Genomic DNA, 14,287 nt, shown 5'->3' on the forward strand with positions numbered 1-14,287 from the left:
ACCAGAGAGTGTAAGGAGTCTATCCCTACACTTTCCAGTATACATTTCCCAAAGGAGAGCACCCCAGTGAGATTTGTTTACTTTTCTGGTTGCACAAGCCCTCTCAAAAGCTGTGAACCATTTGGTGATATCATCACAATCGTCATATTTTGTTACAATCCCTTTGGGGATTTTTAGAATGTCGCTATCATCTCTGACCCTAGTTATGTTGCTGCCACCAGTGAAGGGAGCTAGACCCATCTCTTTTCTTTCCCTCTCTATGGCTAGGAGCTGTCTCTCCAAAGCCAATCGTTTGGCCATCCTGGCTAATAGGGGGTCATCTTCATTGAGGCTGCCCTCAATGCTTCCAGAGTTACTGGTCTCCCCTGTGGAAGAACCAGTTTCTCTGACTATTACTTGTGGAGACAGGGTTTGAGGGACCCTGGTCTCTCTAATTAGGACAGGAGGGAGGGAGTCATCCTCCTGGTCACTAATTTCTCCCTCTGTAGGATTATCCTCAGAGGGGTGGTCCTTTGCAAACTCTGCCAAAAGCTCCTGGAGCTTTACTTTGGTAGGGTTGGACCCAGTCTTTATATTTTCTAGCTTACAGAGAGTCCTTAACTCTGACATCCCTATATGCAGGTAAGGGGTGAGGTTGAGTTCCACCACCATCTCATCTGTGCTAGACTTATTTCTCTAAAAGTTGGGATTACTTCTTAAGAATCTAAAAACTACTTCTAAAACTTAAATCCAAACATTTATAAAGTTATAAACTCTAAAAGAAATGCTAACAGGGCCTTACACAAGGCCCTAGGAGGACTTTTAAAAATTTAGAAAATTAGCTCAAATTTCAAAAACCTGTTTCTAATGACAATTTTGGGAATTTAGTTGTGTGATCAGGTATTGGCTGAGTAGTCCAGCAAATGCAAAGTCTAGACCCCACCGCTGATCCACCAAGTTAGGAACTTTGAATTAGAGCCATAGCATACCCAGTTTTAGTAAAAATGTCAACAAGCTATTTTAAAAGTGGACACAGTGCAAAAATCAACAGTTCCTGGGATAGTTAAGTAATGGTTAGCTTGTCAGGTAAGTAAGGCACTTACAAGTTCAAGTTCCTGGGCATAGGCAGCTCACCTTTGGGGTTCAAGGCAACCCCAAAGTTACCACACCAGCAGCTCAGGGCCAGTCAGGTGCAGAGGTCAAAGAGGAGCCCTAAACACATAGGTGCCTATGAAGAACAGAGGTGCTCCGGTTCCAGTCTGCCAGCAGGTAAGTACCTGTGTCCTCGGAGGGCAGACCAGGGTTTTTTTGGTGAGAACTGGGGGGGGGGGACACAAATAGGCACACAAAACACACCCTCAGCGGCACGGGGACGGCCGGGTGCATTGTTCAAAGCAGGCGTCGGGTTTTGTATAGGAAACAATGGAGGGACCCTGGGGTCATTCTAGCGGTGCAGGAAGGGCTTCTCAGGCCAGCCACCGACTGGGCTAGGCAGAGGGTCATCTAACGGTCACTCCTGCACTGAGGTTCAGTTCCTTCTGGTCCTGGGGGCTGCGGGTGCAGTGCTTGGTCCAGGCGTCGGGTTCCTTGTTACAGGCAGTCAGGGAAAGCCTCTGCATTCTCTCTGCATGCGTCGCTGTGGGGGTCCAGGGGGGTCGTCTCGGGCTACTCACAAGGTTGCAGTCGCCTGGGAGTCCACCCTGTAGTGTTGGTTCTCTGGACCTCGAGCCGGGGGCGTCGGGTGCAGAGGGTGAAGTCTCACGCTTCCGGCAGGAAGAATGAGGTCTATAAAAAGTTGCAAGAAAGTTGCTACATTGTTGCTGTTGTTGAGCAGAGCCGCTGCTCATGGGAGTTTCTTGGTCCTTTGGTTCAGGACAGTCCTCTGAGGCTTCAGAAGTTGCTGGTCCCTGTCGGATGTGTCGCTGTTGCAGTTTTCTTCGAGTCAGGAGACAGGCCGGTAGGGCTGGGGCCAAAGCAGGTGTGGTCTCTGTCGTCTCTGCAGGGGTTTCAGGTCAGCAGTCCTTCTTCTTGGTTCAGGTTACAGGAATCTGATTTCCTGGGTTCTAAATTTAGGGGTGTGTTTAGGTCTGGGGGGCAGTAGCCAATGGCTACTGTCCTGGAGGGTGGCTACACCCTCCTTGTGCCTCCTCCCTGACGGGAGGGGGGCACATCCCTAATCCTATTGGGGGAATACTCCGAAACTAGGATGGAAGATTTCTAAAGGCAAGGGTCACCTGAGCTCAGGGCACCTTAGGGGCTGTCCTGACTGGTGGGTGACTCCTTGTTTTTCTCATTATCTCCTCCAGCCTCGCTGCCAAAAGTGAGGGCAGTGGCCGGAGGGACGGGCATCTCCACTAGCTGGGATGCCCTGTGGCGCTGTAACAAAAGGGGTGAGCCTTTGAGGCTCACCACCAGGTGTTACAGTTCCTGTAGGGGGAGGTGAGAAGCACCTCCACCCAGTACAGGCTTTGTTCCTGGCCACAGAGTGACAAAGGTATTCTCCCCATGTAGCCAGCAACTCGTCTGGTTGTGGCAGGCTGGCAGAATTTGGTCAGCCTAGCACTAGGAGTCAGACTGGTATTCAGGGGGCATCTCTAAGATGCCCTCTGGGTGCATTTTACAATAAATTCCACACTGTCATCAATGTGCATTTATTGTGCTGGGAAGTTTGATGCAAACTTCCCAGATTTCAGTGTAGCCATTATGGAACTGTGGAGTTCGTGTTTGACAAACTCCCAGACCATATACTCTTTATGGCTACCCTGCACTTACAATGTCTAAGGTTTTGCTTAGACACTGTAGGGGCATAGTGCTCTTGCACATATGCCCTCGCCTGTGGTATAGTGCACCCTGCCATAGGGCTGTAAGGCCTGCTAGAGGGGTGACTTACAAATGCCACAGGCAGTGTGAGGTTGGCATGGCACTCTGAGGGGAGTGCCATGTCGACTTAGTCATTTTCTCCTCACCAGCACACACAAGCTGTGAGGCAGTGTGCATGTGCTTAGTGAGGGGTCCCCAGGGTGGCATAAGACATGATGCCGCCCTTAGAGACCTTCCCTGGCGTCAGGGCCCTTGGTACCAGGGGTACCATTTATGAGGGACTTATCTGAGTGCCAAGACTGTGCCAATTGTTGAAGCAAAGGTACAGTTTAGGGAAATAACACTGGTGCTGGGGCCTGGTTAGCAGGGACCCAGCACACTTTCAATCATAACTGGCATGAGCAAAAGGCAAAAAGTCAGGGGGTAACCATGCCAAGGAGGCATTTCCTTACACCTTAGGTACAGAGGCCTAGATTTATGGGCTTTTGACGCAGGGCAGCACAGCAGGTCACCTTGCTGCGCTGCCATTCATCAAAGAGAAAGGGCAGGAATGCACTGTTTCTATGTAATACGGTGCATTACTGTCCTTTCCAACTGCTCTGGCACCTCTTTGGCCTCCTTTGTGCACCTAAAACAATCCTGCGAGGCATTATCCTCTTTTTAAGTGCTTTCTATGTGCTGAAATAAGTGTTACAAAAAATTAAGCAGTATCACACAGCTTTTGTGTACAGTAGGTTGTATCAATATGGGGCGTGTAAAAGGTCCATGGGCCAGGGCCCTGCCAAATTGTAAGCCACAGTTGCCTTGCATTTTATGACTAAAGGCCACGATCTTTGCCAGACTGACCCTGCGCATGGCTGAACAGTGTACACAGTAGATTAGGGGGCATATTTACAAACCCCTAGCGCCACCTGAGCGGCACTCTTTATGATGCTCAAGTGGCGCTGTGCAGTGCTCCATATTTGCACGGTGGCTCTAAGCCACTTTTTGTGGCTTAATGCCGCCTTGGAAATATGGGCCCTCCGACGCAGTTTTCTGCGGTAGGGGGGCGTACAATGGGTGTTGCTCTGGGCCTTCCACTGCAACACCCATTGCTTTTGATGCTGCCCTAGATTTACAAGGAATCACAAATCTGAGGCAGGGCCAAAAACTAACGCCACCCCAGAGGTTAGCATGGCACAACGAGGAGAAATTCTTTTATTTTTCCTCGTTTTTGCTTTTTCTATGTGTGCTTCATTCTGCAGCACAAATAGAAAGAGAAAAAGACCACGAATGATTGTTTCCCTTGCTGCATATACACAATCATTCAATAATGACGATTTTCTACTTCTATACGTGCTGCATTTTGCAGCACACATAGAAGTGCCAAATCGTCATTGTACGTTGTTTACGTACAGGAATGGACACCTTCCTGCACATACACAATCATTTCCTGCAATGCAGGCACCCTTGCACTGTGGTGCAAGGCTGCTTGCATTGGCACTGGCAGCAAAATTTAGCAGCAGCAATTGGGGAAACATAGGGGTGAGCCGCATTTTTGTAAATACAGAGCATCCCTGCATTTCTGAAATGATGCAGTGCTGCCAATTTTGGATCAGTGCTCTGCTACCCCACTTCCTTGTTAAATATGCCCCTAGGTCCTTAAAGAGGCCCACAAATGAATTATTTTTTACACAGCTTACCGTAACTGGGTGAGTTCAGTATTTTTAGGTATTTCAGTGTAACCATGTTTTTGGAGGAGTACATTATTATTTATATATATACATATATTTATATATATATATATATATATATATATATAAAACATTGATTCTGCACAGCATGTTGCAGTAATATGTGTATGTTCTGGCAACACGGAAACTCATTTTTTATGGCATGTTCCACTAATATACTGTGTGTTCTGACGTTACAAATAAATGAAACAGATTCTTTTTTTAACCTTCAGGGAAATATATTTACAGTAAACATATCTGAGGTGTGCTGAAAAGGTCAAAAAGATGAGCTGGTAAGAAACTGTAATAGGTACAGGATTATAGTGTGTACATTAAAGCAGTGCGGCTCTACGCCTAACAGTGCTGTTTTCAGGAGGGTGGACACTACGGACAGGAAGAATAGAGACCTCCTAGCGAGAGGTGCGGCAGCGAAGATGCGGTCCATTCCTTGAAGAATTACGTCCTCATTCTGAGAAAACATCGAAAAAGGATAGGAAAGAAATGGCGGCGATCGGCTCTTATGGTTCTGAATATGAAGGCTAGCGTCCCACAGGTACATCTCTCTGATACACTTCACACACACCGTGTTCTATTTGAATAATGCTCATCATAATCGGCTGTTGACAAGTGTTTTAGTGATCTGCAAATATAAATACTGGTAGTGGGTATTTAGCCTTCAACCGGGTGAATAGTTATTTTTTCTGTTATTTACACAGCCACAGGCTAAATAGCAGAAATTATTTACGATTTGGCGGACAGCCTTGCAAATAACAAAGGAACTACTAATCTTGCCGCTAGCTAAATCGTAAAGATTCTACACTGTCTGGACTGGAGTCCTGTAAATAGCAGATAAACTTCACTATTTACCGAGCCTTTAGCAAAATAGTAGAGATTCTGAACTGTTTGGCCAGTATCCAACTACATCACAGACATTATGCAGTGATCAGCAGCCATGCAAACAGCAAAATACAGTTATTATACTCATTATATGTCTAACAAACAGACACTATACTGTTTGGTCAGAGGTCGAGCAAATAACAAAGAAACTACTCTATTCGCGGTCAGTGGCTAAATAGCAATCATTCTCAGGTCTTCATATTTTCTGCTTGTTAATGTAAGCAGAATGCAATTTTTTAACAGTCTACTGTCTGTGCCACATTGACCGACAATAACATGATTCTTCTACCTCTACACCTGTGTTGTGTTAGTTGTGATATTAACAAAGAATGTGTTGGGGAAATTTATAGAAATATTCAAAATGTTCTTAGAATAATTATCATGAGAGGTTAAGGTTGAGGGAGTAAGGAGTGTGACTTTACATTGATTATTTAATTGCGCTCCCAAAATAAATAAAAAAGTGTAACTAAATTAATGGGAAGAAAGTCTATTGCATGGGTTGAAAAGGCTGGACCATCCTACAGTGTTATTATTTTGCCTGTCCCTGTGTCGCCAGCCCCAGTTAACTGAACAATTGGGTGTGTCCTCTGCAAGTGCTCTAACCTTTTGCTTTCCTGTTTGGGTGGGGTCTCTTATGCCTGGGGGACACTCAAATTGTACACATTCCGAGTAAGATAGTCTACGGACATATCAACCAAGGCTGAAAGATCCTAGTAGCAGCATATTCATATTGCATGAGAACAAGACTTGTACCCTGTGTGGTTGTGGGGAGATTACCTATTGGTTGTACAGCTCCCCAAACTATGGTGTCTTGCCTCTGTCATGATGGAAGCTCAGCATGTGTGGTTTACAGACACTGGGTGAATGGTGACATACATTGAGCTTGGGTGTGTGTTACACAAATAGGTGGCCCCCTGAAGTAGGCTGTTTTAGTCCATGGTAGATATGTTAACCTGTACATACTGCTTCCTAGGCTCACTTCCGTGAAACTATGTTGTAGTTGGTGGATAAGCAGAAAGCTGCCAACCTATTCCTTTTGTTCCGTTTCCATCGCCTTGAATGAACACACACTTAGGGGGTCATTATGACCCCGGAGGTCGGTGTAATAGTGGCGGTAGTACTGCCAACAGGCTGGTGGTATATACCTCCATATTATGACATTGGTGGTTTGGCAAAAGCCAAACTGCCAATGTAACACACCGACCGCCACGGCGGTAACAACCACCGGGCTGGAGACTACAGTCTCCAGCCTGGCGGCCGTCACTAGGCCGCCAACGGGAATATGACCCCACCCACGCCATGGTTTCCGTGGCTTTCTCACCACCACAAAAACCATGGCGGTAGGCACCATCACTACTAGAGAATTTCTTCCCTGGCACTGATAGGGGTCTCCCCTGCCCCCCTCCATCTCCCCAGAGTCCTTCCCCACCCTCCACCTCCCTCTTCCGACACCCCCGACATACACACACACCTACATGCACAGACATACACACACATACACACACACATACCCACATTCACCCACCCATGCATACATCCATGCACACACACATCCACACACACTGACATACATACACGCACACACGCATTCATACAACACAACATACATGCACACTCATATCCATTCATGCACACATGCCCCACACCTGCATGCACGTACACAGAAACATACACACAGACACCCCCACACACACATAACATCCCCACCTACCTTCCCTGTGAGAGCACCGGACTTACCTGCTTGCAGAGTGTCCACCAGCAAGAGACGAGACGGGCACTGCTGCCAGCAGCAGCGTCCACCAGCAGAACACCGCAAGGCTGTATCATGGATCATGATATGGTCTGCGGTTGTCTACTGGCATGGCGCTGCTGCTGGCAGCAGCGCCACCTAACTGCCGTCTGCCACCATGACCGTAGCTGGAATTCCACCTGCCTTCTGGCGGAATTCCAGCTACAGTCATAATATGGCGGTCGGCTGATAGCCACGGCAACAGTCTTTTGGCGGCTGTTGCTGTGGCGGTTGGTGGCCTTTATCGCCTATGTCTTAATGAGTGCCGTGGTTCTCTCGTCTTATGTTTTAGTTGTTTCCAAGGCAATGAGAATAGATGGTGAATTCTGTCTTGACTTGAATCAACAAAACAACTTTGGCCAGTTCATACTCATCTGACCACTAATTCTTGGCTTCAGAATCCAGGGAAATTTGGATTACAAAAGGAGAAGCATTTCTCCAGGTTTGCACTACTTTGTATTGCAAAATTTGTGCAGTGTTTCTTGCCCCTGGTAAGGCCCCTTCAGGGTAACCATGTTTATTGTGCCTGGTTGTTGTTGTGGGGCCTATGTGAGAAACACTGGATATTAAGTGTGAGGGACAGAAATGTGTCCCTATCATTTCATAACAAGCTAGTGGCTGTGTTTAAACATACAATGAAGCAGAGAGTTTTAAGGGAGACAGAGTTGCATTTCAGACGTACCGTCTTCATGGAGGTTATGCTTGGTTGGTAGGTTGTGTGTTTGTAGCATGGTCTATATGAAAAGTATTGGGTATCATATGAGAGGTTCAAAAGAATGCTCTATTCGTGTGACAAGAATCTTGGAAGTTCGCTTATAAGTGGAGAGTGGCAGAAAAATGTAAGATAGATGCAGTCAAACTTGCAGATATGTACCATCATCCTTTAATCTGAGCTATGTATGTTCATGTGCAAGGGGAAAAAAAGGGTAATCCCTCTAATGATAACTGGAGTTACATCTATGTAATAGTCTGGATTCTTTTTATGTAGCCATACCACAGAGAACCATCAACTGCAGAAAGTAGTACTCTCTGACCAACCATACTTTCCTGATGACTCTGGCACAATATAGATAAACAAAGTATGTGACGGGTGGCAAAGTAACCTGATCTGAAGCCAATTACATTGTGTGCATATCTTATAGTGACTTATTCAATTGCTTCCCTAGTTACTTTTCCCTTATTATTATGACAATCAATACAAGGTAATAGAAAACTGAAAGTAATTTGTAAAAAGAGGTTGATACTGTAATGCTTCTGTCCACGTGTAAACTATTATGTGCAGCATATTCAACTTGAATTCTTGGTGGAGAACTTTAGAAAAGTCAAAATAGTTGATGTGGTATTCATATACCCTTCCATATCGGCAGCAGTTCTCAAATAGATAATCTTTAAAAGTGGAAGCCTGTACTTTTTAAAAATATTCATAATTTATTTTGATTATTAACACACTAATCACAAACACAAGCACATTGGACATGCACAGCTTATAGGATTATTTAAAAAAAATCATATTTAAATGCAAGTCCTTATTTTGATTGATATACTTTATATATTGGTCCTACTTTGCTTTACTCTGCGTTAGGGAGGCATTCCATGGGCATTGCGGTTGGTGCTTCCATACAAGACCCGTGGATTTTGACGCATCCCCAGATTTACAAGAGCCTGTAAACTTGGAAATGCGCCAAAACCTTACACCCCTCCACCCCAGGGGAGGAGCAACAAGGAGAAATATCTTTATTTCTCCTCATTTTTCCATGTTCTATCTGTGCTGCATTCTGCAGCACACATAGAAAGAGTAAAATGCTTCACAAGATCGTTTTCATGCAGGAAAGTGCCCCTTTCTGCACAAAAACAACCCTGCCTGCAATGCAGACACCCTTGCACAATCGTGCAAGAGTGTCTGCATTGGCGCTAGGCATCCAAAATGGCACCAACACAGTGGGAAAGGACAGGAATGTACCGTATTGCATAGATACAGTGCATTCCAGGACTTTCCCTTTGGACAAGGCTGTGCAGCAAGGTGTCTTGCTGTGCTGCTCTGCACCAAAAGCCAATAAATCTGGTTCTAGTCAATGCATAGATCAAGTCAACACTTTGAGCTACTACAAATTCACACAGGCAAATTCTACCATTCGTAATGGCAGATTTGCCTGTGCAAATTCAGGGGCATATTCATGAGAGGCTTTCTCTGCTGTTGTGTCACTTTCAACCATATCTATGAGCCCACGCAAAGCCACTTTGTGTATCTTTGAATGGTCTCATAGATATGGAGTAAGGCAATGGAGTGCAAATCGCCGCTTTACCATACTCTACATTAGGGAGGTGTTCCATGGGCATTGCAGTGGGTGTTCCCATGCAACATCCAAGGATTTTGACACACATCAAGATATACAGGAGCCTGTTAACCTGGGGTGTACCAAAACCTTACACCTCCCCAGGGGAGGAGCAACAAGGAGAAATATCTTTATTTCTCCTGGTTGTTTACTCTTTCTATCTCTGCTGCATTCTGCAGCTCAGATAGAGGGAGCAAAAAGCCTTGCAGGATTGTTTTGTGGAGAAGTGTGGCACAATGGTTAGAGCGGCAGACCCTGAGGCAGAGATCTGGCTCAAGACCAGGGTTCAAGTCCCGCTTCGGCAGGTCTTGGGCTCAATTCCCTTGGACCAGATAATTCTCGCATCGGTGCCTAATCTAATTAATGGGTCCCACTCTGCAACTCTGGGCAATAGCTTGCTTAATCTCCACAACGGCCCCAACAGCGCTTGGATGCCTGGCTTCACCCTGGGGGTGCCCAGGAGTGGGCACCTCACAGGGGAAAGCCAGGAGGGGTTCCATAGCGGTATGAGTACAGCGCCTTGAGACCCTAACGGGTGAGTAGTGCGCTATACAAGTGCAAAATTTACATTTACATTTTTTCGTGCAGGAAGGTGCCCCTTCCTGCATAAAAATAACATTTCCTACAATGTAGACACCACTGCACAATGGTGCAAGGTGCCGGCATTGGAGCTAGGTTGCCAAAGCAGCACCAGCGCAGTGAGGAAGGACAGGAATGTGCTGTATTGCATAGATAAGGCACATTCCTGCCCTTTCCCCTTTGACGCAGCGCAGCAAGGTGACTTGCTGCTCTGCCCTGTGCCAAAAGCCCACAAATCTGAGCCTCAGTTTCTCTGTCTTCTCATGGTTAGGCACTTCTTTACCAGCTTGGCACGAGATTAGGGAGAACATTCTGCTATCTGCTCCTACAGTGGAGACTACAATGATGTAGGACTGCAGTGGCAGTTTCACTCAGCACAAGGGCTGCTGAACAGGGTATGACACTCCTGCATGGTGTACACTCATATTCAGCAGGTGCAACATTTCTGACTGGATGCAGATGGCTGTTTGGTCTTAGCAGTGCAGCCCTCAGGCCAGATCTTCAACAGGTGATCATACTCAGCTGTTGCAGCCTCTCAGAACAGATGATCCATTAGGCATTGGTGGTGAAAACATCATCTCTTGCACTGCAGCCCCAGCATCCGGCAGTGATACACCAGACTCTTAAAACATGGCATGGATGCCAGACAAAACAATGTTGCTTTTTCAATGAATGTCTTGGCCCAGTTCTCTATGGGCACCATTCAGGCAAACTGGGATCTCTTATAACATGGGTCAACTCCTGACTTTGCTCCGTCTTGGAGTTAGCTTCTTCTGTGTTTTTCTCATGCCTGGAACATGCTCGGCTTAACCTCTTGAACAGTCAGTCTCTCCTCCTGCATGGCCAGGCACTCTTCACCCCTCTCTGAGAAGGCACAGTCAGCCTTCTAGGTACTAGGCAGACCATCAGCGTATCCAGTAAGAAGTGCAGACTTCAGGTGATGTCCCCTTACCTCTGGAAGACTGGATGTCATGCAGACACCATCCATGGTCGCACAGCAGCTATTCGAGTACTCTGCATAGCTCTTCCCTACTTGATCATAAAGAATCTGGAACATGAGCAAAGTGATGTGGTTTAGGCTCCATAAACAAGTGTTAAAAAAGACCCTGCCCAACCGGTATCTTACATGACATAGGCAACAATGAAGGAGGTACAGCAGGTAAATAATAACGTTACATTGGATTTAAAGAGCAGAGACTGCTGATGGCTTTGATGAAACAACCAAGAACTGAGCTGCTGCGGTCAACTCCTGTGGACAGGCCAGAAGTGTCTGAAAGTTGGAGAGGGAGTCAACCCCAATTCCAATCTAGGCTACACAAGGGATGACATAGCAAACTGTAGTACTCTGCACCACCTTTCCCAAAGCCTTCACCAATGACCCAGGAATTGGAGGAGAGAAGGTGGAGGAGCCAGGTTATAAAAGGAGCAGAGTTAGAGTTGGCTCTTATAGCTGATCACCAAATCAGAATCCTGGGGATGTTGGGGATCATTTCCTCTACATGGAACTCCACCAGCTCTGGGCCCTTCCTGATCCTCTTTGAAGTCCACCCTGTATAAAGGAGAGAAATAGAGATGGCAGATGGGTAGCAATCAGGTTTCAAGTCGGACATGACCATTGGCTTTTCTTCTCTCAAGGAAGAAATTTCCAAGGAAATAAAAGGAGGTTATTCTTAAAGGAAGGAGGATGAACATTCAGGCTACATATCAAAAATGGCAATTGCCCCTTCTTTCTCTCAGGAAAGGGAAGCATTTTGTGAAGTAAGCTAAGGAGGGAAGCATCTGGAGGTGTCAAATAATCCCCGCCATATGTTCAACTCATGGATAATATCTTCTTTACTAGCGAAGAAATGGGACTGTAACTAATTGAATTGAATATTGGAATATGACAGTCTATTCCTAGTAGGTTAGAGAAAGACATACAGGCATCAAAGACACAGAACAAAAGAAACTGAGATAGATGTTTTAATCACTGATTTTATTACAAATGTTGTAGGAAAAAAGACACAGTGAATAAAAAGGCTTTTTGATATCTACATTCTTGTGACCTATTAATTGATCATTTTAAAGTCTCATTCGCAGACTAATTTTTCAGACAGAGGATGTGGATTCACTATTTAAGGATTCAGAATTGGTTTGGGGTGATTCTTTTCCAAATGTAGATTCTGGCTGCAGCTCATACACTGCCTTTGTGCAAGGTAATGACTGACACACTAGGTAGCATTAATGTTTGCTCCAGGCAGGAGTATCCAAAAAAAAGTCACAATGAAGTGTAAGATATCCATACCTGGCTGTCATCAGCCTTCCTGAAGCAGTCATCAGGCACAGACAAAAGAGCTGACTAGAAACATCCTCACCTTTAAGCACAGAAACAGCTGAACTACCCCTCTATACTAAAATCTAGTATCTAGTATCTTGCTCTGGAAGAACTAATCAGCAGCCCATTGCTAACAAGGATTTCATTGAACTTCTTTGTGTATCCCTTTCTCCATACTTCCTCATGTCAGTGACTGGGTCTCCACCCTCCAGCCACATGGGATATCGTCAATACACTCCCACTGTCTGGAGAAGCTGTATCTAAAGCTATAAATATTCTACACCATGTGCCATGCTAAACCAAAGGTCATCCAAGGTGCACCCTAATGGTCCTTTCAGTGCTCAGACAGTCACCACATAGAGAGTTTTACTTCTACCCACTTGCTACACATCCACCATACGTACAATCACTTGGAATGGTAACACAAAGGTCTGAAAGTCACACAGACTACTCTATTGGTGTTGAAACTCAGAGTCTCTGTGCAGGCCTTCCAAATGCTTCTGCCATAAATGTACCTCTACCACTCTTCAACTTGCCCTAAGTATTTTATAGACCTCTCACCTGATGATGAAGCTACCACTGATGGACTGGAAGCTCATGGATAACACAGATACTCACAGTTACTCAAAATCTCTCCATGGACCATCAGAGCCCTTCTATCAAAAGGCTCCCTGTCTGAATCTTCTGCTCATCAGGCCTTCTTATACTCCTGAATTTCACTTTCCTGATTGCCATTATCTTTTGACCCCCTATGATAGCCATTAACAGTTTTTGCTCACTTCCCTTTGAATTTCTCAAACTCTTTTTGCTATCCTTCACAGACAGTCTTCCTTTTCCCCCATCCACCTATACACTGCAGCAACAAATGTCAGCCCCTCGGTCCCCTGATTCATCTTCAGACCATTGTGCCAGCATCATACAATGTATGCTATCACTCAGGATGCAACAGCCCAGACTTTTTACTCACTTTATATGTTCTGATTTGTCAGCAACTACTTGCCATAAGTACTATATAGGGGCCTAAAAGGTGGGGGGGGGGGGGTTAAAGGGATTGACAGCACAAGAAGCATGACTAGGAATCATTTACAAAAAAGATATTATACAACATGTGCCCTGCAATCATATAAGTCTACTCCTTCTACCAATCTTTTCCCTTATTCTCCTGGTTCTTCTATGCCTTCTGATCTTGGTCTTCTTCCTGGTCCCTGTCCTTTTTTCTGGGCTGTTTTGTCCTCTTTGTCCTCCTGCTGGCTCTGGTCCCTCTAGCTTTGGCCAACCTGGTACTGGCTTCTCCAATCTGGTGCTCCTTGTTCTAGTCTTTCCTGACACGGGTCTTCCTTGTCCAACTTCTTCCTTATATTGTTTCTTTCTGGGTCCCCGGACCTGGTCCCCTTTGTTCTGGTCCTACTGATCCTCCCTAGCCTGATCCTGCTGGTCTACTGGGTGTTTCTCCAACTGGCCTTCTTGTCCTGATTGTCCTGGGTCTGGCACTTAGTCCTTCTGGTTTTGGGTCACTCTGTTCCTCCTGAATGTGGTCCATGCCCTTTTGGTCCTGCTTCCAATGGTCCTGGTCACCAGTACTTCCAAATGGACCGGGTCTGGCTATCTTGGTCCTGGTTCTGGCCCCAAGTCTTCCTAGGCCTGTTCCTAGCCCTGCTTATTCTGATCCTTTTAGTCCACTCAAGCCTTCTCCATATGGTCTCTTGTCCTAATTGCCCTAATTCGACTGCACCTGATAGACTAGTTCACCTGGTCTTTCTCCATTTGATCATGATACCCCTTGACTTGGTACTCCAAGTCCTCCTGCTCCTTATCAATCTCATTCTCCACTAAACTGTCCTCTTAATCCTGATCCTCCGTGTTC

General features: G+C 45.8%; 1 protein-coding gene across 1 annotated transcript in view; it reads left to right on the top strand.

Moving 5' to 3' along the window:
• Positions 1–4,932: 4,932 nt before the first annotated feature.
• Positions 4,933–14,287, top strand: part of LOC138249537 (2-oxoglutarate receptor 1-like) — a 189,373-nt gene continuing 180,018 nt past the window's right edge. Inside the window, exon 1 of the mRNA XM_069203487.1 lies at positions 4,933–5,064. Within this exon, the coding sequence (XP_069059588.1) occupies positions 5,032–5,064 (33 nt within the window). The 5' untranslated portion in view covers positions 4,933–5,031. The remainder of the gene's footprint in view (positions 5,065–14,287) is intronic.

This window comes from Pleurodeles waltl, chromosome 8 (assembly GCF_031143425.1).
Source record: "Pleurodeles waltl isolate 20211129_DDA chromosome 8, aPleWal1.hap1.20221129, whole genome shotgun sequence".
NCBI lineage: Eukaryota > Metazoa > Chordata > Amphibia > Caudata > Salamandridae > Pleurodeles > Pleurodeles waltl.